The 25,316-nt window shown below is 39.9% G+C and overlaps 1 protein-coding gene across 2 annotated transcripts in view; it reads left to right on the top strand.

Annotated features, from left to right (window-relative positions):
* The window catches only part of apaf1 (apoptotic peptidase activating factor 1), a 66,564-nt gene that overhangs the window by 28,257 nt on the left and 12,991 nt on the right, over positions 1 to 25,316 (top strand). For both annotated transcript variants that reach the window (XM_071517121.1, XM_071517122.1), the window contains one exon: positions 1,124 to 1,270. In XM_071517121.1, the coding sequence (XP_071373222.1) occupies positions 1,124 to 1,270 (147 nt within the window). The remainder of the gene's footprint in view (positions 1 to 1,123; positions 1,271 to 25,316) is intronic.

Genomic DNA, 25,316 nt, shown 5'->3' on the forward strand with positions numbered 1-25,316 from the left:
GGGGAGTGTGAGAAGTGGGGATGAAGAGGGGAGGAAGAGGAGGAGAAGTGTGACAGTGGGAGGTGAAGGAGAGGAAGGAGAGGACTCAGCCTGTCAGATTGGATCCCTAAGGCTTTGGGACCTACGCAAGCAAAATGCATGCAAAGTTAGACTGTGTGAGCGGGAGCGTAGAAGAAGAGAAGGAAAAGTTTCAAATGGGAGATCTGATTGAGATAATGGCCTCGTAACGGAGCTGCGGGCAGAAGTCATCCGGTGTTGTTTGGCCTGTGTTGATAAACGGCGACACCCCCATCGGTCAACAAGGGGTTAATGCCCTCTGGTGGCCTCTGAGCTGAACTGCTCCATTATCCAGAAATGGCAGAATCCGTCAGATCCAATTACATAAACCACACTGAAATCTCACCCCTGTTTCTATGGAAACAAATGTGAGTCATTCTGTATGAAGCATGCCAAGTGTTAAATATAGCTTTACGTGTGATGTGTCATTGTCAAATGTACATGGCATGTGCACAGTTGCATAACAGCTGCAACAGACATGTTTTGCCGCATTGGACTGTTTGTGTTTGTAGCTTTCGTACACCGTCATCCAGGACTATTTCCAGGCTATTTTGCACCTTTGTTGTATGCAATGTAGTCCTTTATTTACCATTTTCAACTAGTGACAATAGGACCCCAAACCACCATTTCATTATATTGTTTTAATTGCTTTTCAGGTCTCAAATAGCTATGATACTCCGCATATCTCTGCATTATCTTTCTGTTAGACTTGTAGAAGAATATGTTTTACTCTCTTTCACCACCTTTTAGAATGTTTTGGGGATGTACATAGATGAGCACATGCCGCCCAAGTACTTGTAGGGAATAGTAGCATTGCAAATTTATTCATTCTTACCGTTTTATCGTCTATTTAAAGCACAGACAGCAAAAATATGTAAATTTCACCATGGTGAACATCACATCAGGCTAGGAAAAATACAAAAGTGATGCTTAGAATTAATTCACCCACAATCTAAAATGTGCAGTTTTTGAACCTATAAGTGTTTTACCTGCTAAGCCCCGCCTCTCTGTTGTGTATCAATACCATTCACTTTATGGCTGATTATAATATGGCTGTCCATCACAGCTCTGGAGTGTCAAGGACGGCTCTTTGCTGAAAATCTGTTCCCGGGACAATAAGGACGCCATGGACTCGCTCCACGGAGGCTGGGTGACCAACCTGCACTTCTCCCCAGACAACTCTCTTCTGGTCTCCACCGGAGGTTACGTTAAGGTATGTAAGACACACACTCTCAAGATATTTTGTTCATGTCTACATCGGTGATGAGGAATCACAGGGACATAGACACTCCAGATGCTTTGGAGAAACAAAGAGGTTTGTTCCAAAATGACATATCCACTATTTGGGAAAAAAAACAACTGTCACCTACTTTTGCCAAAGTGATTTGACAGTACAAACCTAAAAAAAAAAATAGTCCTCGCTTGGCAAAGCATCGCTTTATTTTACAAATACTGAATGATGAAGTTCAGGTAGTCTTGTTTTTTTCTTCCAAAATGAATGTAGGATTTTGGAAATTCACTCTTAAAGGCAGATAACATATCAAGCAAAAAGATAACTTGACAATTTCAAGTATGATATTGTAGCAGGCTAACAAAATTAGAAAAGGTGTAGAGTAAAGCAATTGACGTTTGGAGCAATGCTAATTGTATGCATGTTAATTGTATCAATTAATGACATGGCTGGCGGCATATATTGTGTAACTCACCATTCAGTAACAATCTGACCAGAACGATGTCGGGAAGCTGCTGGTGGCCAGACCTCTGCCTCAGTATGTGAAAACTCAGAGTCTGATGGTTCATAAAGATTCTGCCCACTTCTGCCATCTTGCCGGTGTTCCTTCTTGTTAGCAACGTAAGATCGTTTGCGTGACGTTGCTCGGAATATTGACAGGTAGATCGAACGAGATCTGACCACGCCCCCGCAGTCCTGAGAAATGATCTGAGCAGCCAGATTGGCTGTTTTTGAGCTCTGTTTTATAATAGTTGTGAATGTTTTTTTTTAACTCATATTTGGAGGGATACTTAATGTGATGGTCAGCTGTGATATTATATTAAAAAAAATAATATTTGAGACTAGGTTTCCAGGGGCTTTAATATTTTCTGGTCTTAAATATCATAATTCATTTTACAATCCAGCACTTACATACTGTACAGTACATACAACACAAACTGGTAGTTGGCAACAAAATGCAGTATGTGCCTCATCCTGCCCACACCTACGCATGGGCATGAACACACACACACACACACACCCACACACGCACACACTCACACACGCTCAATCATGCGGCATAATTCCACTCCTTCACTCTGTATACTTTGCTATTTTCAACAATATATCCATGTGTACTGTATGTGAAAGTGAGAGGAGAGCTGTTAGGTGAAAGATGTTTGGATGGGTTACATAAGGCACAATAGAAAGACGCCTCCAAACCTGCACCAGTGTTACATTAGGACCTAGTTGGTGTTGCAGTGGGACAGGTTTACATACAGAGCAGTCAGTACTCAAGTGAATGACGTGATATCAAAGACTCCTTGTGACGTGACTGGAATAGTGTGTGTGCGTGTGCGTTTTTTGCGTGCGTGCACCTTTCTCTTATTGCCTTCACTTTTACAGGAGATGGGGTCGCAAAGAGGGCAGCCTCAGCCGGGCTCTGATTGGCTGTTTACTGGGCGATGATGATGTAATCCCCAGGGGACAGCGGTTCTGATCGATGAGGCTTTATATCTCAGATTGCTCCCATTAGTGTGTATGGGTGTGTGTGTGTGGGTATGTGTGCATGTATGTGTGCATGTGCGCCTTTGTATACACCTGCTTGTGCAGGTAGGCGTTGCTCTTGAAGACGCTGGTTGGCAGTGGTTGCTATTGTTTAGGCTGTTTTAAACAGATGCCTAAAGACATGAGGATCCATTCTGTGGCAGATACTGCTGACAAGATCGTACACATTGGCAACGAGATCAAACAGATGACAGTCACCATTATGTCTAGGCCAGGGGGGTGTTTTTATGAGCGACAATGAGGAAACTGCAAGGCTTGAATACTAAATCAGTTCAATGATGTTCTTATTCCACGGTGCAATATTGGCTTATTCACTGACAAAGCCGTTTCTTTTACACAGGTCAATACATTTTCTCTTTTCTATCTATTTTATAGTATTCTAAATTGGAATAGTGTCAGAAAAAGCTGTTTTTATCTCTCTCAGCTCCGTCAGAGCCATAAATTTGTCCTCAAAGTACACATAGTGCATAAGGTTTAAAGGGCAGAATAAAAGCCCTCGGTAGGCTATTAAGAAGAAAGATGGGGTGCCAACACGAGCCCCAGACACATTAGCATGACATCATATGCGAAAAAGAGGTTAAAGCGTTTAAAATTAGTAACTTTCTGTCAGCAAAGAGTGCAAAGTGTCACTTGAATTGATGTGCAGCTCACAAGCAAACTACTGATAGGAGTTAGATGGGTTCAGTATGGATTTTTATTTTACATTTGGCTGTGTTTCAGCAACAGGTGAACATGTTAGTGTTCCTCTGTGTGCTGTTGCTCTACCACTTCCCACCATGTTGTGTTCAGTTGTTATTTAGATGCTGTTACCTAATCCGGCTTTGCCCTTGTTTGCCATCTTGATTTTTTTTTTAGGTTGTTTTGTTTGCTTGCTTCTCGGTTCCTTTGTTTTGAGGTAAAATGTTTTCCCTTGGGTGTTTGTTTTTTTTTATCTCACCTGCACAAATTTGTAATTTGCATTTCTTCTTTCTGTGTTTTTTTTTATCATATTTTATCAGCTGTTATCACTTTGCTTCTGTGTTTTACTATTGTGCAAATAACTAAAAACTAAACTGTGACCAAGGTAGCTCTGTAGGTACATGCAGTATTTTATTTTAAACATTAGACTGAATGGAATTGGCAGAGAGGTCTCACACAAGATATTGGACCTCCTGCCAGAGCACTTGCTTGTTACAGCCACTGAAGTCCACTAATCTGCCGTCTGATTTGTTAATTAGTTAATTCCACAGATGGGCCAACTGTACCTCATGCACTAATGTAGCGCTCATCAACTTGTCTTCCGTCATGACAGTCGTAATCATTCGGGGGATCAGCTAGCAGATCACTCTATCGCTCCATTTTACAGCCTTTTTTTTTCTTCTCTTATCCGCACCAAGCCGCGTTGAGTTGATGGATCAGCGCGTGGATGTGAGGAGCAGTGATGGATTATTATGCCTGTCTTGAAGGGCCGAACCCCCTGAGTAATGAGCTTTGATTGATTAATCGTACTGTCTGTCGGCCGGAGAGCTGCAAGAGGCCGTCCTGTCCGTCATAGTAATTACCATGACAGAGTGTGTACTCCTAATGACAGATAATGTAGCCTGGAGAGTGAGGAAGCTAGATAATAATATAACTGTCTGTCTGTTTTAATGATTGTTGCTCATGCACGTCTCAATGTTCGCTAGTGTTCCAATCAGCGAACGTCCCAAAACGAAAACTTTACAATTAAACTTAAATCCAATATTTTTAACAGCCTAGTTAAATTAATATTTATAAAGTTCACACACACCTTGGCTGTTCCAGGCTTCAGAGTAGAGGAGAACACGATGAAAAGGGAACGCCATTTCCATATAAAATGTGAAGAAGCAAGAGTACCAGTATGCTCGAATAATTTATTTACTGATATGGGGAAAAAAATGGAATATCTTAATTACTTTTCCGTCAGTAATTCTTGGTAACAAGCTCGGTATATGACTGAACGCCCTCACAAGGGTATTTGGTTTGCAGCTCGGCTGCTGTAAGGGAGAGATCTCATTACGGAGGATCAGTGGGATTATGTAAGACGTGCGTTAGGATCTGAGATGTAGATTGATTCACGGTGAAGTTAGGCTCGAATCCATTAAAAAATCAGAACAATGGCTTTGCAGAATGGTACAAACATATTTTTTTTTTGGTCTAGAAATACACCACATGACCTGATAAGATGAAACTTTAATGATCCACTAAAGGGGAAATTAGGTCATTCCTGCTGCAGCAGAAGAATAGGATATAGGTGAGAATACAAGAAATGGAACATATTGAGGATTAAAACATAGGTACAGCTCCTTCGTCGTACTAATACAGATCGCCTGCTTTAGAGTATTTTTGCCAGGCTGACTATTAATACATCTGCAGGTTAACAGATGTTTGCGGTTTACAGATTTATTCCAGCATCTTTGCACTCTGCACCATTGCACTATTGTCCTTGGGTTGTTTACATATGTATATATATATATATATACTTTTTTATATATATGCATATTTGTACATAGTAGTTAAATGTTTAGGTTTACCTCTGTTCATCTTGTTGTCCTTGTTTTTAGCTGTATATTTATTCTGTGTAAGTACATTGAGAAAAACGAAAAACCGGAGTCAGATTCCTTGTATGTGTACATACTTGGCCAATAAAGCTGGTTCTGATTCTGATCTACAAATTTAGAATCTAGTGGAAGAGCTGATGACTGAATTAACAACACTGAGGTATCAAACAGCCTCAAGCTCAGTATGCTCCCGCTTCCATGACTTTATAGAACTTCAAAAATATTCTCTCCTCAACTTAGTTTCCTGTTGTGCAGTGGGGAAGCTTCAACATGAGAAATTACCATGAAGCTTGGCAGCAGGGGAATGATGATTTGAGGCTGGTTTGGCGCAGCACTGCAGACCTTTCATCACTTACAGTCATTTGGTAAACCATTCAGCCAATAAAGTCTTGCTTACAGCAGGATACTCACAGGGGTCCACTGAAATGCTAACAGGTTTTTAGAATATGATTGAATCATACGCTACCCTAAAAAGAAGACGTCAAGTGCCTTGTGGTGTTTATACACCCTCCAGACCGCTGATGTCAGTGTACACTAAAGGGGCACTCCACCTACAAATACAGCTAATATATTATGTACATTGTGTCACACATGTCAAATAAGAACCAGACAGAAAAGGTCTTGGAAGCTCTTCTTTCCCTAGCATGTCTCTGTCAGTGTAGGGACATAGGAGTATTTGTTACGTCTTTTGTCTGGGAGCTGTGACCTCTGACCCTTGTTTTCCTTGCTGGTGATGATCTTGAAAGTAAAGCTTATTGTTGCACTCTGGATAAGACTGGCAGCAAAATACTCCAAATGTAAAATGTCCCAAAACTGTACACAGCCTTTCACTGTGTCCTTTGGTTTGAGGGTTACTGTGTTTGAGCATTAATGAATTTTGTCCTCTGAGTGATGTGAGTCGGAGGACGCTGAGCTAAGTTGATTAAATAGCGCAATTAAATTCTTTAGATGAAAATATTGCACAGTGCCAGGTCCCAGTGAGTGATACTGCTTCTGTAGGGGACTATTTGTAAATAGCAGCAACTTGATAACATTCATCTGGGTTATGGGTGAAATGCCCCTTTTAATTGTTGTTTGTGTAATTACTAAAATGATTATTTGATTGATTATAATCTTGATCTGTCAAAATACTTTTTGTGTTCTTAAAATGGGAGACCATTCAGGAGAAGCACTGCAGTTTTCCAGCTGATTATCTGATATGGATGGAAGTGTATTCAGTTTAAAATGACTGCCTTTACTTCAGCTTAATTTAATTGTATCATTCAACATTCAAAATCACATCATAAATAAAACAACAAAAATGCATCCCTACTGTCTTGTTTGCAGAGTAGGCATTTATTTGGGTATTTATCTGACCATCTTTTCCAGAGCAACATACAATGAGTGCAACATCAGAGCCGTAGTGCTCAAGTCTGACAATATTCATGTGATAGAAGTGCTAGAAAAAGGAGGATATGGTTCAGTGGGGAGAGGTCGGACATGAAGAGACGAGTTTTCAGCTATCAGCTCCTGTCTGATCCCAGTTCTGAATAGCAGACGGCCTTCTGTGACTCAGTGTGTTGCTATCGCTGCTAAACAGGATGATGTTGATGCTGGTCGGATAAGAGCAGGAGACGTGGCAGTGGGTGATGCGTCCCATGGTGCTCGGTGCACGGGTTGATATGATGCAACATGAGGCTCGTAGCATGATAAATCCTTATTGTGTGCCACTGTCTATTTGTCTCTTTGTAACCAGATTGGCTTCCTGTGTGGAAGGATGTTTTCTTGCTTTGTCTGGCACATCTCCGTTGTCCTTCCTCTTCCGTCTGTCCTCTTTCCTTAATCATCTTTAGCTCTTTCTTTCTGTTTGTCTCGCTCTCTTACTCTTTCTCTCTCTCTCTCCTTCTCTCTCTCTCTTATCTCTCCCTCCCTCTCTGTATTATCAGATGGATGGTGTGAGTGTAATTAAAAGCAGCAGGCTATTGTGTGAGGGATATGTGCCCCTCCAATCCCCTGTTGTGTGTGTGTGTGCTTGTGTGTGTGTGTGTGTCTGTCTGTGTCTGTGTGTGTGTGTTTTTATAATACAGTTTAAGGCTCTTCATCACCAGTGACCAATTTTGTTTCAGTGTCCATAACAAACAGCATAACAAGGAATAGCATGGTGTGTATTGCGAGTTTCTAAGCATACATGCCTATGTGCAGATGAGTGTATTTGCGTGTGTGTGTGTGTGTGTGTGTGTGTGTGTGTCGGGGTGTGATGAAGTGGTGTGGGCCAGCCCTCTGAGAGGGGCTGTTATATCCTACACTGACTCCCATCAGTCCTCCTCCCTTCTGCTCTGGGCCCTGCCAGGAAATGCTGTACCTGTCTCACACCTGGCCTTGACACACATACACACATACACACACACACACACACACACACACAAATGCTGGTGAGACAATCTGTCACAGTGCCATGATCCAAGAGGGAGGCGGCAGGTGTGAAAAGGCTCATCCTGACTGCACACCCCACACACACACACTGTTCCACACATGCCTGGAAGTCCAGAATAATTCACACCAAGCCGTCACAGTGCAAACAAAACAAAAGCATTGTACAAATGCCACCTTATAAATATTGACACAGATCTACATAACTCACAGCGTATTGTTGTGTTATGATGATGAGCAGTTTCTCAGTGCTGTGGATTCATTAGTGTCTTTACGGACTAGAACAGTGACATGAAAGGCCCTGTCCTTATTTAACCTTAATCCATATCCCCAGTTACTCTCCAGCTCTGTCTGCCTTATTAAGCCAGCTGTCAGTCAAAAGCCGGCTGCGATGCCATCTCGTCAGGGGAGATGGGAGATCTGTTCTGTTCTGTTAAGCCTCCTACTTCAGTTGGATTGGACTGGCTGGCATCGGAGCCAACTGACGCAACCATCATACCACTGGCTGCCGGATAAAAAAAAGCAAACTTTAATCTCCAATGTGTTAGCTTTCTCACAAATTAAGAAATTGAGAAGGGAATGTGCAAGGAAAGCGAGAACCACTTTCCCACCCTCAGCAACTACTGTTGAGTTGACTTGGAGCAAGGCACTGAACCCCCGGTTTGATGCGGGGGAGAAGCTCAGTGGCCAACAGGAGACTGTGGCTGTACTGTGCAGCTCCCAGGTGTCAATATGTGTAACTGTGTGAACTGTGTGGTTTTGAAAAAGACCATGCATGCTCATTCAAAGGTATCATTTATAGTAAAAAAGGGGCGAGAAAATTGGTAGCCTTTGTCTCATGCCAGTGGTGTTGTTAGTGTTGATGTTTCTCAAAATTAACACCACATAAAATTATTATTGTGGTAATGATTTCTTGATGTTAAAACACTACACATACCACCTTTATCCTTCCATAGATGAATAAAAATCCATGCATTTTTGAAGTTATAAAATTAATTTGGCATTTCAAGCCTGAGCTCTGGGGTGATGAAACTCACTCAACCCATAAAGAAGCTTGTAAACGCTTAATTCAAGGAAGAAGGAAGACGGCAATAACACAATCGCTTTTCTTATTCCCTTTTTTAGTCTTCCACACTTGCACGTTTCTGAGTGTGCACACAGGCGTGCACACTCACACACATACATGTACACAAGCACACATACTCGTTTATGCTACATGGTGGGGACAATAGGCAAGGAGGTGTCTAATGGGGACACCCCTTTCTAAATGAGATACAGACATGGTTCTAACTGGAAAAAATCTCTTTTAATTTTGGATTCTCAAAAATCACTTGAAATATCAAGATTTCCCAAACTTAATACACCGAACTTTTACAACCCGATGGGGACATACTGCAGGTGAGTCTATGTTTGGTCATTTCCAATAATATAATACTTTTAAATCCATTAGAAATACTGGCCAAGATGTCAACAATCGTTTTGCAGGACCTCTTATATTCTACAACCCCTACACTCCTTCATATGGCAGTAAGCATTAGTCAAACCCCATGAAAACCTGAAAGCCAATATGCCATACCTGTCACCTGGTAGCTTGGACAGCTTAGTTGTCCAGTTTCATCTGTTTGACTTACAACCAGTGATTGGTTCCCTCTGCCTACTTTTCAATCACATAGACCCTAGCCAAAATTCAGTGAAAAACGCATAAAATAGCATACCCAAAATGAATCAGAAATAGCTCCTCAACCATAAGGCCTATATGCATAGTTCTGGTCTCCTTTGATAGGTAAGAAGCGAGGGAATATGAATCAATTGTAAGTAAACCTATATCTATTACCATTCCAGAGTAAATGGATGCAATAAAGGAAAAAATAAGATTGTCACCTTAGTATATAATCTAAATTTCAAAGGCAATATCACCATTATAACCAAGATCCCATGGATAATGATGCAACTGAATGTGTTCTCCTACTCCTTGACTACAACTGCAACTGTAAATTTGGTGAAAATACAATAAAATACAACATTTATGATACAATTTATAAAGATATACTCAGGCGGTCTTCATGCTTTGGCCATTTGGGTACCCAAAGTGTCCATCTGTCCTTTTGTGTTTTCTGACTGTTTACTGGGAATTTTACTTCAAAATACTATTTATTTACATATAGCCATGTTACAAATAGCATACATTTCCCAAAAACATACAAATATTGATAAACCCAAGGAATATTGATCAAGTTTGTGCGTCCTGTACCCTCCTGTGTAATGTCATTGAATCAGGGCCACAGAGCTCCATTCTATACAGGCATATTTATAGACAACGGCTGGGACCTTCAAGTTATGTGACACACCCCTAGACTCCTCTCAGTCAGTGGAATTAGGGTTGGGTATCGTTTGGATTTTAACGATTCTGATTCCGATTCCGCTTATCGATTCCGGTTCTTAACGATTCTTGATTACAATTCTTTGAGGGGCAGGGTCAAAACAGGTCACATGCTTATTTCACAGACTTTTTTCAAAAGTTTTTCAAAAGTCTTTGTAAGTCTTTGTCACTCAGACTCCAGTATGGCCGGTATGAAGAAAGGTATGTATGTTGTCTGTCTCTGGAGCTGTATGTGTGTGTGTGTGTGTGTGTGTGTGTGTGTACAGTTCAATCCTACCGCACTTGAAGTAGGTGTGGAATACGTGTTCCTTAGTTCACAGTCTTATTACTGCAGGCAACAGGTTCTGTATCTTGTGGGCTGGGCTCGCCATCCAGTGCTGGATTAGTTCAGAGAGCTAATACATTTAGTAAAAACTCTATTGCAGCTAGCGAACTTTTAGATCGCTAACTCTTTTAGCATAACTCAACGGAGTTGAACATAGCGAAAATTAGCATCACGGCTAGCGGACTTTTAGATCGCTAACGCTTTTAGCATAACTAGACTAAACTGCATAACTAAGAAACAGGAAACTACTTCTTCTTCTTCTTCATTGGTTTTACTGGCGGACTACAAACCAAAGGTGCATGCCGCCACCACGGAAACTGAAACTAGCGCGAGTGAAATCTGTTTAGGAACCGATCAGCAGAATTGAAATTAAAATGTCTTAATGATTCCTTTGGAATCTGAATTTTGGAACCGGTTCTAATTTGGAACCGGTTCTCGATGCCCAACCCTAAGTGGAATCGAATGCTATAGGACTCATTGGTGCCAGTACTTCGATACAGCTACCAGATGGCGATAAAGACCATCCACGTAAGCTTTCTGTCTGATTTGGTCTGAAGGCTTTCTTTTGAAGCCCAGCATGATGATCGACTATTCCGGTGGCTGGGAATTGACGACAGGACGGTGAGTAACTAAAATCTGTTAAGGTTAGAGGGAATACTTAGGTGTCCTTTTACAACGCGAAGCATGGTAGAAGAAACAATATTTTTTGCTGGTATGATAGCGCACAGCTTAGCAAAAATAATTAATACTTGTACCTCATCAGGAATGCGATATGGATAACATAAAGCAGGCCATCTGTGACTTAAGGTAATACTGTGCACAACATGAAATATGACATGCCATTTTGAACAGTAAACCATTAACTCCAGTCTCACACATGTACTATAATGTGCCATGAACTATACCATGAAAGGTTCTTATGTCCAGCCAAAACATCTCTGGGGAAACAGAGCAAGCAAGAGGAACTACTGTTCAGTTCAAGTGAAGAAAACGTCACACTTACAGCAATGCAGTGTTGTTTTATTATTACAACATCAATTATTAAACCCTAACAAAACTTGCGTTTCTGCCACATATTTTAATGTTGGAGCAGCCAAGCCATTTCAGCTATGCCACCACAGTTCAGTAGTGCAGTTAATGTAGGGCTGGGTAATATGGGAAAAGATAAACATCATAATAATCAGACATATTTTTTTCAATACAGATATATGTACTGTATATCTATTTCTATATATCTATCTATATATCATTTCAGTGGCCAGTCTCACACATATATATCTACTGTATATCTATAGATATATATATATACATATACTACTCCTATCTGTATTGAAACAATTATGTCTGATTATCATATTTATCTTATATTTTCTTATATTTTAGCTTATATGTATCTATATATCTATAATACATATGATACATATAATACATTGGATTTACAGTATATAGCTCTTTTCTAGGTATCCAAAGATGCTTATATATTGCCCAGCCCTAGATAAACCTTATGAACAAAATGTATGATGATACCGCCAAACTCTAGTAGCTCCAATAGTAAAGTGGATCATCCAATGAAAATTGTAAAAACTTATTTGGCCTAGGTCATCGTGTGTCTTGAAATACAGTTTGAATCCGTGATTCTCAACCTTTTTCACACCAAGGACCCCAAATTCAGTAATTTCAGTAACTGCGTTAACTTCTTGTAAATGAAATAATGCTGAAGATGAACATTAATCAATTTGCTTGGGACCCCCTGGATCCCCCTCAAGGACCCCTGGTGGTCCGCAAACCCCACGTTGAGAACCACTGGTTTAAATGACCCATGCACAACACTTGTGTCACAGAATATTGAACATTACTTCTTAAATAAAACATTTTCAAGATCAAGTACAAGTTTTCACCTGACAACCGATAACATTCACACGCTACGTGATAAAGTGCCACTGACAAGTGCAGGCAATTGACCAATACCAGAAATCACCCGGTCACCATTTCTTTGCAGACTGCCGCTTCCAAGTGTCTATGCGTTTTTTCACATAGAACTTCACAGCTTCCCAGCTCCTACCTTGAAGTGCCTCTGGAGATGCTCGGATACATTCAAGACACTGTGCTTTACCAGGAACCTTGCCAGTCTTTATGCTGTACATCTTCTGCTTACAGCTTCTGTTTCCACAGCCTGGACTTCTTCCCTGCTCCACATCTTCCTCTTCCTTCTTGATGAATCTTAAACAAAATAAGATAAAATAAAAAGTTAATGCTCTCCTGTACTTTCTCAAAAACTAGGAAAGGGGGAAGAATACTCCTTTCAAAACTTTTTTTGATTGCAATAATAATCAATAAGGCCTCATCCACAAGCATTACTTCTTTATCTTCAAAATCCTCATCATCCAGTGAAACCTTCAGACACGTTCATGGCAGAATAAATCAATCAAAACACCAATTCAATCCCATGACAGATTCAAAGCTATAGAACATAGGTGTGGTATATCTGGTTAGTATCACATTCATAGAATATTTATCTTAAAATATGTTGATCTTGAAATATTTCAATTATTTTCTATTGTAACTTCCCAATTGTAATTTTTTCATTGTATTAACTTTGTCTATTTTTGCCTGCAGGGACAACCTGAGGGACAGGTGAGCCACTTTATAGCCTCCCCTGGCACTGACCCCTCCCCTTCAGATAATAGGTTCAGGGAAGGAGTCAGGTTATCATTTGGAACTAATTTATTAATGCTTTTGATTAATCTGCTGTCATGTTATGTTATTCTAGTGCAGCCTATACTCTTTAACTAATATGTTGTTGTTTTTTCTTTATGTATCATATGGTTAAATATGTTGTAATTGTGTACAAATGATAGTGACAGTGTGATCATGTGATGTGGATTCAAGTCTTGCAATTTGGATCAGTCTTTTTAAACACCTTTGATGTATTGGTGCAATTAGAAAGGGAACCTGAGGACGCAACAGGTGAAACACGTCGTTCGCTCCTTTTATAAGCCTATTTTTACAAATGCTATAAGAAAAATAAATATGTATATTGTCAACAAAGTCTTACAGTGTGCAGTTTGATAATTTCTCTATCTTGTATTCCTGCGACCAACCAGCACCTGATTAGTGGCTGTGCATGGCCGTATTGACTATATATCCCCTCCACTCATGTATATACTCTTTAAGCACAGTAAGTCAGGCTCTTAATGACTTAAAGATTGTGTATATTATGTATAGAAAACACCTCCGATTTATTTTTTATTATCCCCTGTTGGACTGCACAAATACCTCAATCGCTCCCTTATATTATATTTTGTATTTTTTTTTTTTTTACTTGTCTCCTTTCCTTGATAATTATTCTAGATGTGTGTTGATCTGTGTTCTGTGTGAGCAGCCCATCAAGCTAAATCCCTTGTATGTGTGAATGTACTTGGTGAATATACCTAATTCTGATTCTAAACCTCTTTCTGATTCCCCAAATGTCCACATTGTGAACTATCATCAACACCAAAACCACCATTTCATCACTCTTATTGGCATTAGATGAGGTCTACATTTCAATGTGTTACTCTCCTATTGGTTGCTATGGGAACATTTTAAAAGATGAACAAACTGCAAAGGGCACCATAACTAACATAACTGCAGCCCGAGCTACCATTCACCCATCAACACCTAGGCCTACTCCTGTAATACAGCTGTTATTTGGCTTGTTTGGTTGAATACAATGTTGGCATTAAGGCAATCATACAAACAAGACATTGCACACCACATTCACAAAAAAGTTTTTAAATTTCACCTTATTTCTCAGGAAAAAGTAAGTTTGCTAAACTGCAAGCGGTACCAGTAATTCTAGGAACACTGGACATCCTAAAACCAACAATTTCCATAACCTGTGAGACTAGAAAAGAACTCACTGAAACAGGTTATTGGTAAAATACCTTTGGTTGGCTGTGATGAGGCGTCAGACTCCTGGTCCTCCTCTGTGCTGATCCTCTTAATGGTTCTGGACCTACCTGTAGGCAAACAGATTCACACTAGAATCAAACAAAAGGTCCATCGGGAGCATTGACCAGAGAAAAGCCAACCAGTTCCATGGACTATGAGGATGCAAGTGCTCTGGACATTAGAGAAAAGAACTCACTGAAAGAGATTATTGCTAAAATACCTTTGGTTGGCTGTGATGTGGGGGTCTGCTTAACGGTTCTGGACCTACCTGTAGGCAAACAGATTCACACTATAATCAAACAAAAGGTCCATCGGGAGCATTGACCGGAGAAAAGCCAACCAGTTCCATGGACTATGAGAATGCAAGTGCTCTGGACATTAGAGAAAAGATCTCACTGAAAGAGATTACTGCTAAAATACCTCTGGTTGGCTGTGATGAGGCGTCAGACTCCTGGTCCTCCTCTGTGCTGATCCTCTTAATGGTTCTGGACCTACCTGTAGGCAAACAGATTCACACTAGAATCAAACAAAAGGTCCATCGGGAGCATTGACCAGAGAAAAGCCAACCAGTTCCATGGACTATGAGAATGCAAGTGCTCTGGACATTAGAGAAAAGAACTCACTGAAAGAGATTATTGCTAAAATACCTTTGGTTGGCTGTGATGTGGGGGTCTGCTTAACGGTTCTGGACCTACCTGTAGGCAAACAGATTCACACTATAATCAAACAAAAGGTCCATCGGGAGCATTGACCGGAGAAAAGCCAACCAGTTCCATGGACTATGAGAATGCAAGTGCTCTGGACATTAGAGAAAAGATCTCACTGAAAGAGATTACTGCTAAAATACCTCTGGTTGGCTGTGATGAGGCGTCAGACTCCTGGTCCTCCTCTGTGCTGATCCTCTTAGTGGTTCTGGACCTACCTGTAGGCAAACAGATTCACACTAGAATCAAACAAAAGGTCCATCGGGAGCATTGACCAGAGAAAAGCCAACCAGTTCCATGGACTATGAGAATGCAAGTGCTCTGGACATTAGAGAAAAGAACTCACTGAAAGAGATTATTGCTAAAATACCTTTGGTTGGCTGTGATGTGGGGGTCTGCTTAACGGTTCTGGACCTACCTGTAGGCAAACAGATTCACACTATAATCAAACAAAAGGTCCATCGGGAGCATTGACCGGAGAAAAGCCAACCAGTTCCATGGACTATGAGAATGCAAGTGCTCTGGACATTAGAGAAAAGATCTCACTGAAAGAGATTACTGCTAAAATACCTCTGGTTGGCTGTGATGAGGCGTCAGACTCCTGGTCCTCCTCTGTGCTGATCCTCTTAATGGTTCTGGACCTACCTGTAGGCAAACAGATTCACACTAGAATCAAACAAAAGGTCCATCGGGAGCATTGACCAGAGAAAAGCCAACCAGTTCCATGGACTATGAGAATGCAAGTGCTCTGGACATTAGAGAAAAGAACTCACTGAAAGAGATTATTGCTAAAATACCTTTGGTTGGCTGTGATGTGGGGGTCTGCTTAACGGTTCTGGACCTACCTGTAGGCAAACAGATTCACACTATAATCAAACAAAAGGTCCATCGGGAGCATTGACCGGAGAAAAGCCAACCAGTTCCATGGACTATGAGAATGCAAGTGCTCTGGACATTAGAGAAAAGAACTCACTGAAAGAGATTACTGCTAAAATACCTCTGGTTGGCTGTGATGAGGCGTCAGACTCCTGGTCCTCCTCTGTGCTGGTCCTCTTAACGGTTCTGGACCTACCTGTAGGCAAACCGATTCACACTAGAATCAAACAAAAGGTCCATCGGGAGCTAGGGCTGGGCGATAATTCAATATTATCGTTTATCGTCTTTCAGTGTAATCATATCGTGATGATATGAAGATATTTTGATATCGTGACACACATTTCTGCTGTCTAAATTGATGATGACAAGTAAATTTTACTTAAAAACTCTGATAAAATGAGGTATGGTAGGAATTTTATTTGAAAATTTCAGTTTTGTTTGACATCACACCTAACATTACCATTCGGTTCAATGAGATGAACATTCATTTGATTATTTAACGTAATTTTGCATACATAAACCATATCGTGATATATATTGATATCGAGAAAAAACCTTATGATTATCATGATATTGATTTCAACCATATTGCCCAGCCCTATCGGGAGCACTGACCAGAAAAAAGCCAACCAGTTTCTTGCACTATGAGAATGCAAGTGCTCTGGACATTAGAGAAAAGAACTCACTGAAACAGATTATTGCTAAAATACCTTTGGTTGGCTGTGATGTGGGGGTCCACTTAACGGTTCTGGACCTACCTGTAGGCAAACAGATTCACACTAGAATCAAACAAAAGGTCCATCGGGAGCATTGACCGGAGAAAAGCCAACCAGTTCCATGGACTATGAGAATGCAAGTGCTCTGGACATTAGAGAAAAGAACTCACTGAAACAGATTATTGCTAAAATACCTCTGGTTGGCTGTGATGAGGCGTCAGACTCCTGGTCCTCCTCTGTGCTGGTCTTAACAGTTCTGGACCTACCTGTAGGCAAACAGATTCACACTAGAATCAAACAAAAGCTCCTTCGGGATCATTGACCAGAAAAACACAGAGATGCACTGGTAGAAAAGCTGACTTGAAGTGTGTCTTCTGTCTGCATTTACCAGGCTTGACACCAACTTTCTTCGATCTGATAACCTCAGAATCATTCAATGAACGTAACTGTGTCTTTCTTACAGCTTTGCACAGTTTGACTTCTTCCTCTGAATTCACATCTGATTCTGCAGCGGAATCAGGAACATACTCATCCTCAGTTATTTCAGTGCTTGTCATTGATTCGTCTGAGGAGATCCCAAGCATTTGTTTGGTAAGCTAGAAAAGAAACAATCATTCAGATGGGACTCAATAATTAAAAAGTTCAAACAATAATTTATGTTTCAAAGAAAATAAATTATCAACCTCCCTCAACTTCATGTAGAAATCCATATGGTCCAGTGGAGATTAAAAATCCAGTTTTGATTTCACCACCGACTTCAATAGTCAAATTTGACATGGGAAACTTAGTTATGAGTAGGTGATGTTTTATTTGAAACATCAGGAACAAGGTCCATATTCATAAAGCATCTCAGAATAACAGAGAACTGGCATACAAGCAAGTTCAGGAGATCATTCATAAAATGACTTGGTCTTACTCTGTGAGTAAGACCAAGTCGGAATATCTCTCTTGTCGGGGTTTGTCTGCTTAAAAAGCTTTTTTTCCCAGTCAGTGTTGAGGTTAAAATGAAGCGACAATCAGTTTGGCATGTTACTCAATGGTTGTAAAATAATTAATAGGCATATTTCATGAAAAACTATCTCTCTGTGGAATGAGATTGTGATAGCATGAATCATTAGGAGGTATTCATGTGTGACTTCTTATTCTAGAACTCCGGTATCAACATAGCGTTCCGTTTAAAAAGCATGAGACAGGTACGCCCAACTCTTGTTAATTCATAACTTTGCAACCAATTAATGATGATATAAAAGAAACAATAGACACTGAAGGTTACAATAACATAATTATTGCCACTAAATTTGCAAATCCAGGGGAGGTTTGTAATGTACTGAATTTTGTCTTTTGCATATTCCATAAAATAAAACTCTATTATATATATTAAAAAAATTATAATTGAATAAGACAATTGGTAGGCCTATTTTGCAATGAATTGAAGCAGTAAAACCCAAATAGAAAGAATAAAGCAGATTATTAGGACTACCGTTGAAAGAGTCTATTTCAGTCAATGTCCCCCACTTTAATTTTTGTCATCACAACTGATTTCAAAATAGGCCCTGGTTTGGCCGCAAACTTACAAAGACTCTCTCCAGTGGTGGAACATCTGGATCCACAGAGTTGGAGGAGCACTGGTCCATTTCCTGAAAGAGCAACTAAAAACCCACTCTCAAATACAATTCCTGCTGACAGAATAATCCATTTCTACATTGTGTGCACTCTGTGAGCCAGAATACAATGGAAAGGAAAAGTTTGAGTGCATTTTGGAACGGCGGAGCTGTGTGCTCTCTCTTTCTCTCTCTCTCTATTCATCTTATGCATAATGTACCCATCTCTTGCGGCCATCTAATAAAAGCGCATAGCCAGATAACACATTTTGGTCTCACATATAGAGCTTCTGCGTTTCGTGATAATTATGGACATCGATCAATAAAGTAAATGTACTGTGATAACATTTTTGGCCATATTACCCAGTCCTAATTGATAGATAGCTGCTATAGCACAGGTACAGAATGCATACACAAATGACTGTGTAGGCTTTATTTAATATGAAATGACCTATCCTACCAGGAAAAGACAAGACAAGAAAGGAAAGACAAGAAGCGGCCTAATTGAGGAAAAGAAAACACCAAATCTAGTCTAGGCAGTGCAGTTATTATCATCATCTAGGGTAAACGTCCCTATTAAGCCCACATACCATATAAGCCCACTTGCAACTTCTGAGTCAAATTAAAAAAAACGACATCATCATTTTTTGCTGTGTGATGTTTCTTCCAATGAAGATGCTTGTTATATAAATTACACTTTTTATTGTAAGCCGATCAGATTTGTCGATATTGAGTTATCGACGCACATGTGTGACATGCGCCTGCTGATCCCAGAAGAAGTTGCAAAAAAACTTTGGTGATTTTGGTATCCTCAGAACATTACATTTTTTGCATATTTCTACTCCTGTTTTTGGTAAATACTCATTTGTTATCAAAATTTAAGTGATTAGTGTTTTGAATAAGACATATGTTAGAATATTACTTGAATTAGAAATATTGTTTCTTTTGAAATCAAAATATGAGTTTTAGCATGCTAGCAAACAGACCACATGCTGCATCAGTACAGTAGCTGCATAGTATGGTTCACTGCATTGACATAAAGCATGATAAGCATGTATAGTTTACATTTTTGTATGCAGTTTATATTATTATACTGTTAAATAGACAATAAATGTGTTTGTTTATCTTTATTTATTTTTTAATTAACATTTTTATCTGGTGGGCTTAAAGGGGACACTAGCAAAAAAATCACACTGTCTGGGGTGGATGTAAATGAGTATAGCAAATTACTTCTCTGCATGATCAATTTATACTTTTCATGTTATGTTAGTGCACCATATATAGATTTATTTCATATAGTTGTTTTTTTAATGTCATGTGCGTATAATAAAATATTCTGTCTTTTAACCATAAATTCACTGATGTTCCCTTTAAGCCCACCTGCTCCCATTAAGCCCACTTGACTGTGTTTCAATAGGGATTTTCTCCCTTTTGACCTTTGAACCATTCTCCTCCCTAATTTTGACCTCACCTGATGAATCAGCTCCATAATCCACATAGTTAATACCCATATTTAAATATCAGTGATATTGCATAGGTTAATTCATTCTGGATAGGCCTATATTCTATCCTAACATTAACAATATTTTTATTTTTTCAAACTGTTTTTCTTTCAGTCAGTCGGTCTTCAGAAATCTTCATAAAAATATCTGCACTTTTAACCAGCTGGCTGGACCAGAAATTTTGGCCAATTTCAAATGCCAACAGCACTCCATAGGATAGAGATACAGACAAAATGACAACACATATTGAAAGATGAAGTATTGAAGAGTAATTTCCACTATAGTTTTGAATTTGTTCGTAAATAGTTTTTTGGCTACATTCCAAAGAAGACATGTTGTAAGTTTAGCTTTTTCTGTGTTGACAACACAGCAAAAAGGCTGGTCACGCCTATTTCAAATGCCATTTACAGGCCATAGGATAAAAGTGGAGACAAAATGAAAATAGCTATTGAGAGCTAAGAGATTACAGATTTGAATAGAACAAGTTTGTATTGTTAAGATTTTTTAGATATTTATTTATTTATCAACAAATCATGAAGTGGGCTTATTTGGGACACCCATGGGCTTAAAGGGTACGTTAGGTACCCATTAAGCCCATGCCAGACTTTTGACATATTTTGACAAATTAAACAATAAAAACATTAGAAATTGGTATAAATGAATTATTGACACTTCAAATGAGAGATTAGACTTTCATTTTAACTAAAATGTTCTCACTTAAATTGGGGCAGTATATATTAGAAATGTCTGAAAAACGGATTTGGTGGGCTTAATAGGGACGTTTACCCTACATGCAGTCAATATCAATAGCCTTTTAAAATATATAGAATTCAGTTAGTGGGATGTCTACAATCTCACAAGAACACCTAAAGTTACAGTAATACCTACAGTAATTAACATCAGAGTGCAACTTTTCAGATCCACCTTTGCCCCATACCATGTAATAGCAATCAGGCCCACGCCCTGCCAAGGTCATATATTAGTCTATAGATTCAACACCCTAATCCCCATCGAAAAGCATGCACACTCACTCATAGGAATACATGTATTTCAGACTATAGGCCTTTGGTCAATAAAATGTTTGCACAACAAAATAATATAGGCTCGCCTAACCGTCTCTTACATAAACAACAGCTAGCAAAAGAAGGCACGTAGCTACTTTGCATAGGTAAACAAAACGGCAACAGAAGGCACATGGCTATTTTGCATAGGTAAACAAAATGCAACAGAAAGCACATGGCTATTTTGCATAGCTAAACAAAATACGCAAAAGAATAAGTTACGTTATGTAGTTATAGGGATTCATTACCTAATCCCTGTGCCAAATCATTTAACGTTACTGCCCACTGACGTGATATTAACACACCATGTGGAATTAAAAAAGCCAATTGAAATAGACAGACAAATGAAATAATAAACGGGCAAACAATCTGAAGCCGTTTAGCTAACTAACGTAAAAAAAAAAAATGTGTATTGATGAAACCGGTGAAAGGGAACAAAGATACATACATACAAGACATAACGTTAGATTAAAATATATCTCCAGTTAACTGCGACAGTCTGCAGCTACAGGTTAGGTTAATGGTTGCGACACGTTTGCTAGCTAACGTTAGCTAACCACATTTTCAAGCTAACCTAGCTAACAATCCACCGACCTACAAATGGTTATCAAACAATGGATTCAACAAATTTGCTGCCTTGCAGCATTTTGTGAGGAGTAAAAACAATACATCTAGCTTTTGATCGTCTAATGTGTGGTTTTTGTCTCAGTTTTACAGGATAGTGGTAAGAAGGTACAATTTACCTCGTGTTCCTCGGCATCCATTATGAAAAGACCGTCGAAGGCCGTTGTTTCTTGCTCGACGTGATAAAGTGGTGCTCCATCTATGTCACGGGCAGACCCGGGGTAGATCCATGAGGTTGAAAGTAATACCTGGCCAGAGTGCGGCCCATTCAGTTACATAAAACAAGCACACCCTCTCTCCAAGACCGAGGCGCGGCCACACTGCTGCTGAAACCAGTGATGTGTGGGGGATGGGCGTAGTCCTACAGGGGACATTAATGTCTGGATCTGTGTTTAGCTTCACAATGAAAACTTAAGAAAGATAGCGAGGTCAAACTCTACTATTAAGGCATAGGCCCATGAATACAGTCTTTAGTTTTGTTTAGTTTTACTATTAACATAATCAAGGATGAAACCAGTGATGTGTGGGTTTTGGGCATGGTTCTACTGAGGACCTTCAAGCCAGAGTCTGTGTTTAGGCTCAGAAAATTAGAGGGGGTGGCCAAACATAGCCTCAGAGACTCTAAATCTTATTCTAGATTCATAAAATAAGATAAGATAGCACTTTAGTAATCCCCTTGGGGAAATTCAGGCAGTTCATACAGTCTCTCCACACTCTGATGACTACAGAACAGACTATGACGCCATTGAGGGTAGGCCTAGCAATTTTCTGCAGATATGGGTGCATTTCCTGGTTCAAAATGGTCGAGTTGGCCCACCCCTCATAGAACATGCCCTCTATTGTTAAGCATCATTTCTGAGTCAGCTCACGTGTGGGTGTAGCATCTCTCAGTGCCGTTCTAGTTTGTTTCGTAATTATTGTCATGGATTTAGCCCCATGCAGCATAAGCTTGATTTGGATTGCTGTTTTTGTGTATGTTGTATTTAGTTGTCATGTCAAGGTTGTAGGCTTTAATTTATATTTCACAACAGGCTGGCAGCAGCTGGGAGTAAGCATTGCAATGGGATGTTCCATCTCTCCAATTCTGTTCGTGGCAGTGTGACATCATTCCCATTGGGGCAAGACAGGTGATAGCAGGGATTAGAGATGCAAATTTTAATCAATTTCCTTAATCGACCATCAGTCACGTTAACAACCATAGAAAATACAAAATGCGCATTTTACACCTGTCTTTAGGCCTACTCAAGTTAATCAACCAAGCATAATTCAAAAGATCTTCCTGCATTCCCTGTCATTGTGTTTGTAGATGCGCTGTATTTCAACATTGTATTACAATGTTTGCAATGAATACTGAATAATGCTCCCACCTCCTGAGCCTTCTGGAGGTGTCGTGGGCCAAACTCAACCAAACATCCATAGCCTAATGGGGGTGCCCACTGGATAACTCCAGTGACATGCCCAGTCTCTGTACTGACTCACTCCAGCATATGGATAAGGGAATTACACTGTTTCCTGGGTGTTGGTAGGCGCAGCTCAAGGGCACTGATGGAGGTGTTACAGGCAGAAAGCGCTTACAGGAAATTACACCTACCTGTACATGTTATTGAATTTAAAACAGATTTCAAACATGAAAATGTAGCTTGTGTGAACCCATGGCACACTGTGTGTAGGCTATTATAAAGCACCGATTACAAACAGTAGGCTGCATGAACATGTATTAAAGGCCAATTATAAGTAGGCTTACATTGGAGTGAACATACAGCACATTGCGTTTCCTACATCTTCTGCATTGATCTTCCTTTACCATCTGCATCTCATTTTCCCATCCCTCCAAACCGCATGTAAGGGGTAGATGGGTTAAAGTAAAGTTGGTAGCATGCTGGTGTAGGCCTTGTGTTAGCATTAGCTTGGTAGAATGCCTGTGTCAGTCTTGTGTTAGCACTAGCTTTGCAGCAGGCTTGTGTAGACCTAGGTGTTAGCATTAGCCTGGTAGAATGCTTGTGTCAGTCTTGTGTTAGCACTAGCTTGGTAGCATTCTTGGGTTGGTGCTAGAATCAGATTGCTAGCATGTTTGGGTCAGCCTTGTGTTAGCATTAGCTTGGCAGCATGAGTGAACATAGTGAGTCAGAACTTGTTTGGTAATATGACTTAGAGCCTGCATACAAGGCGTACTAAGTGTCTAGTAGAATATCGAGGTAGCCTTGTGCTAGAATTTATTTGCAGATTAAGTTGATAGCAACCATAGCCCGCACAAATGGGGCATCTGACTAATCGTGTGACTCAGATAAACACCAAGGGTGGCTGGACAGCTGAGCAGTCCTGGCATTCAATGAGAAGCTGCCAGACAGCCAGCAGGGCCTGTCAGACTTAGTCTTGCCTAAGTAGATACAATGTGGATATGCGGACTGCTGAGTTGGTCGGTATCTGCTCTCTGCTTGGGCAAGTATAGGATGATAACATAGTGTGACTTGGTGGGGTTTAGATGTAGTGTGTAACTTAATGTTCTGAACAGAAAGGGATATTGATGGTAGTGTGTGATGTAAAGTAGTGTTGTTGACAACTAGGTGCAGGTGACAGCAACAGCAGTGTGGTCCAGTTATGCTACCCTGACAGCTTCCTCTTTAAGTTAGCTAGCTCAAAGTTAAAAATACATATTTTCTATGATTTTATTACATGTCTAGTATCAAAAACTCCTTATTAAAAGTAACTAGTACTTGCTGGTGTTCCAGATAAATGTAGTGGAATAAAAAGTAAGATAATGTAGTGGAGTAAAACTAAAATGGAAACACTCAAGTAAAGTACAAATGCCTCAAAATTGTACTTAAGTACAGTACAATAAAAGTACTTAGTAAGTACAACACCCTCAAGTGCTTTGTAAACTGAAAAACAGCACAAACTTATTAAATTAGGCTAATCACAAGATCTATTATTGTCTAAATGTACAAATGGTAACCTTTTGGGGGCTAAACCCATCACCAAATACCTCACCAACACTGCTAGTAAAATTCAAAGCACAAAAAAGAGAGAATTGTATTTGGACGCAGCATAATATTCTAAAAAAAAACCTTAAAAAAAAATCAGACAAACAAAAAAGTGAATTCCATGAAATGGTAATGAGATAAGAGGCCAAAAATGTAATAAACAGGTAACAAAAATGGTATAAAAGGATAATAAACACATTCTAATGGCAAAAATGCCATTCGGTCACATAAGAAGTTCACAAACTGTAATAACAGGTCTGGCCTCCAAGGTTGCCCTAGAGCACACACAATGTCAGAAAAACCAGCCTGGTGGGGACTTCTCAGGAAACTTCACCAGCCATGTTAAAAAGCTGTTTCCTATTCATTGGAATAGGTTTCCAAAATTGAGGTCCCCACGGTGTTTCAGGTCCCCATCTTGTGGTGTGCAATCATGCCAATGTCCCCACCAGGATAGATAAACAAACACACATGTTCACACACTCACATATGTACACACACACACACACACACACACCCAAACAGCCTATTCTCAGATGGATGGGAGTGTTTTAGATGACAGCTCTCCCCTGCCACCAGTGTTGTCAGACATCACTTATCAGCCGAGCCTGTGATGAAGGAAAGAGAGAGAGAAACACAATTCCACCTTATCTCACCTTCTCACACTCCCCTCGCTCTCATTCTCTTTCTCACCAGACCCACTCTTCCCGCTTTCTCCTCCAATGTTATCTCTCTTCGCACCTTTTTAATTTTTTTTTCCCTGGTTTTGTCATTTCCCTTGACTGTCCACATTTGTGACTCTCGTTGGTAGGT

This window comes from Centroberyx affinis, unplaced genomic scaffold (assembly GCF_046629955.1).
Source record: "Centroberyx affinis isolate AG114_WGS23_722 - 3 ecotype Tasmania unplaced genomic scaffold, CSIRO-AGI_Caff_v1 ptg000460l_1, whole genome shotgun sequence".
NCBI lineage: Eukaryota > Metazoa > Chordata > Actinopteri > Beryciformes > Berycidae > Centroberyx > Centroberyx affinis.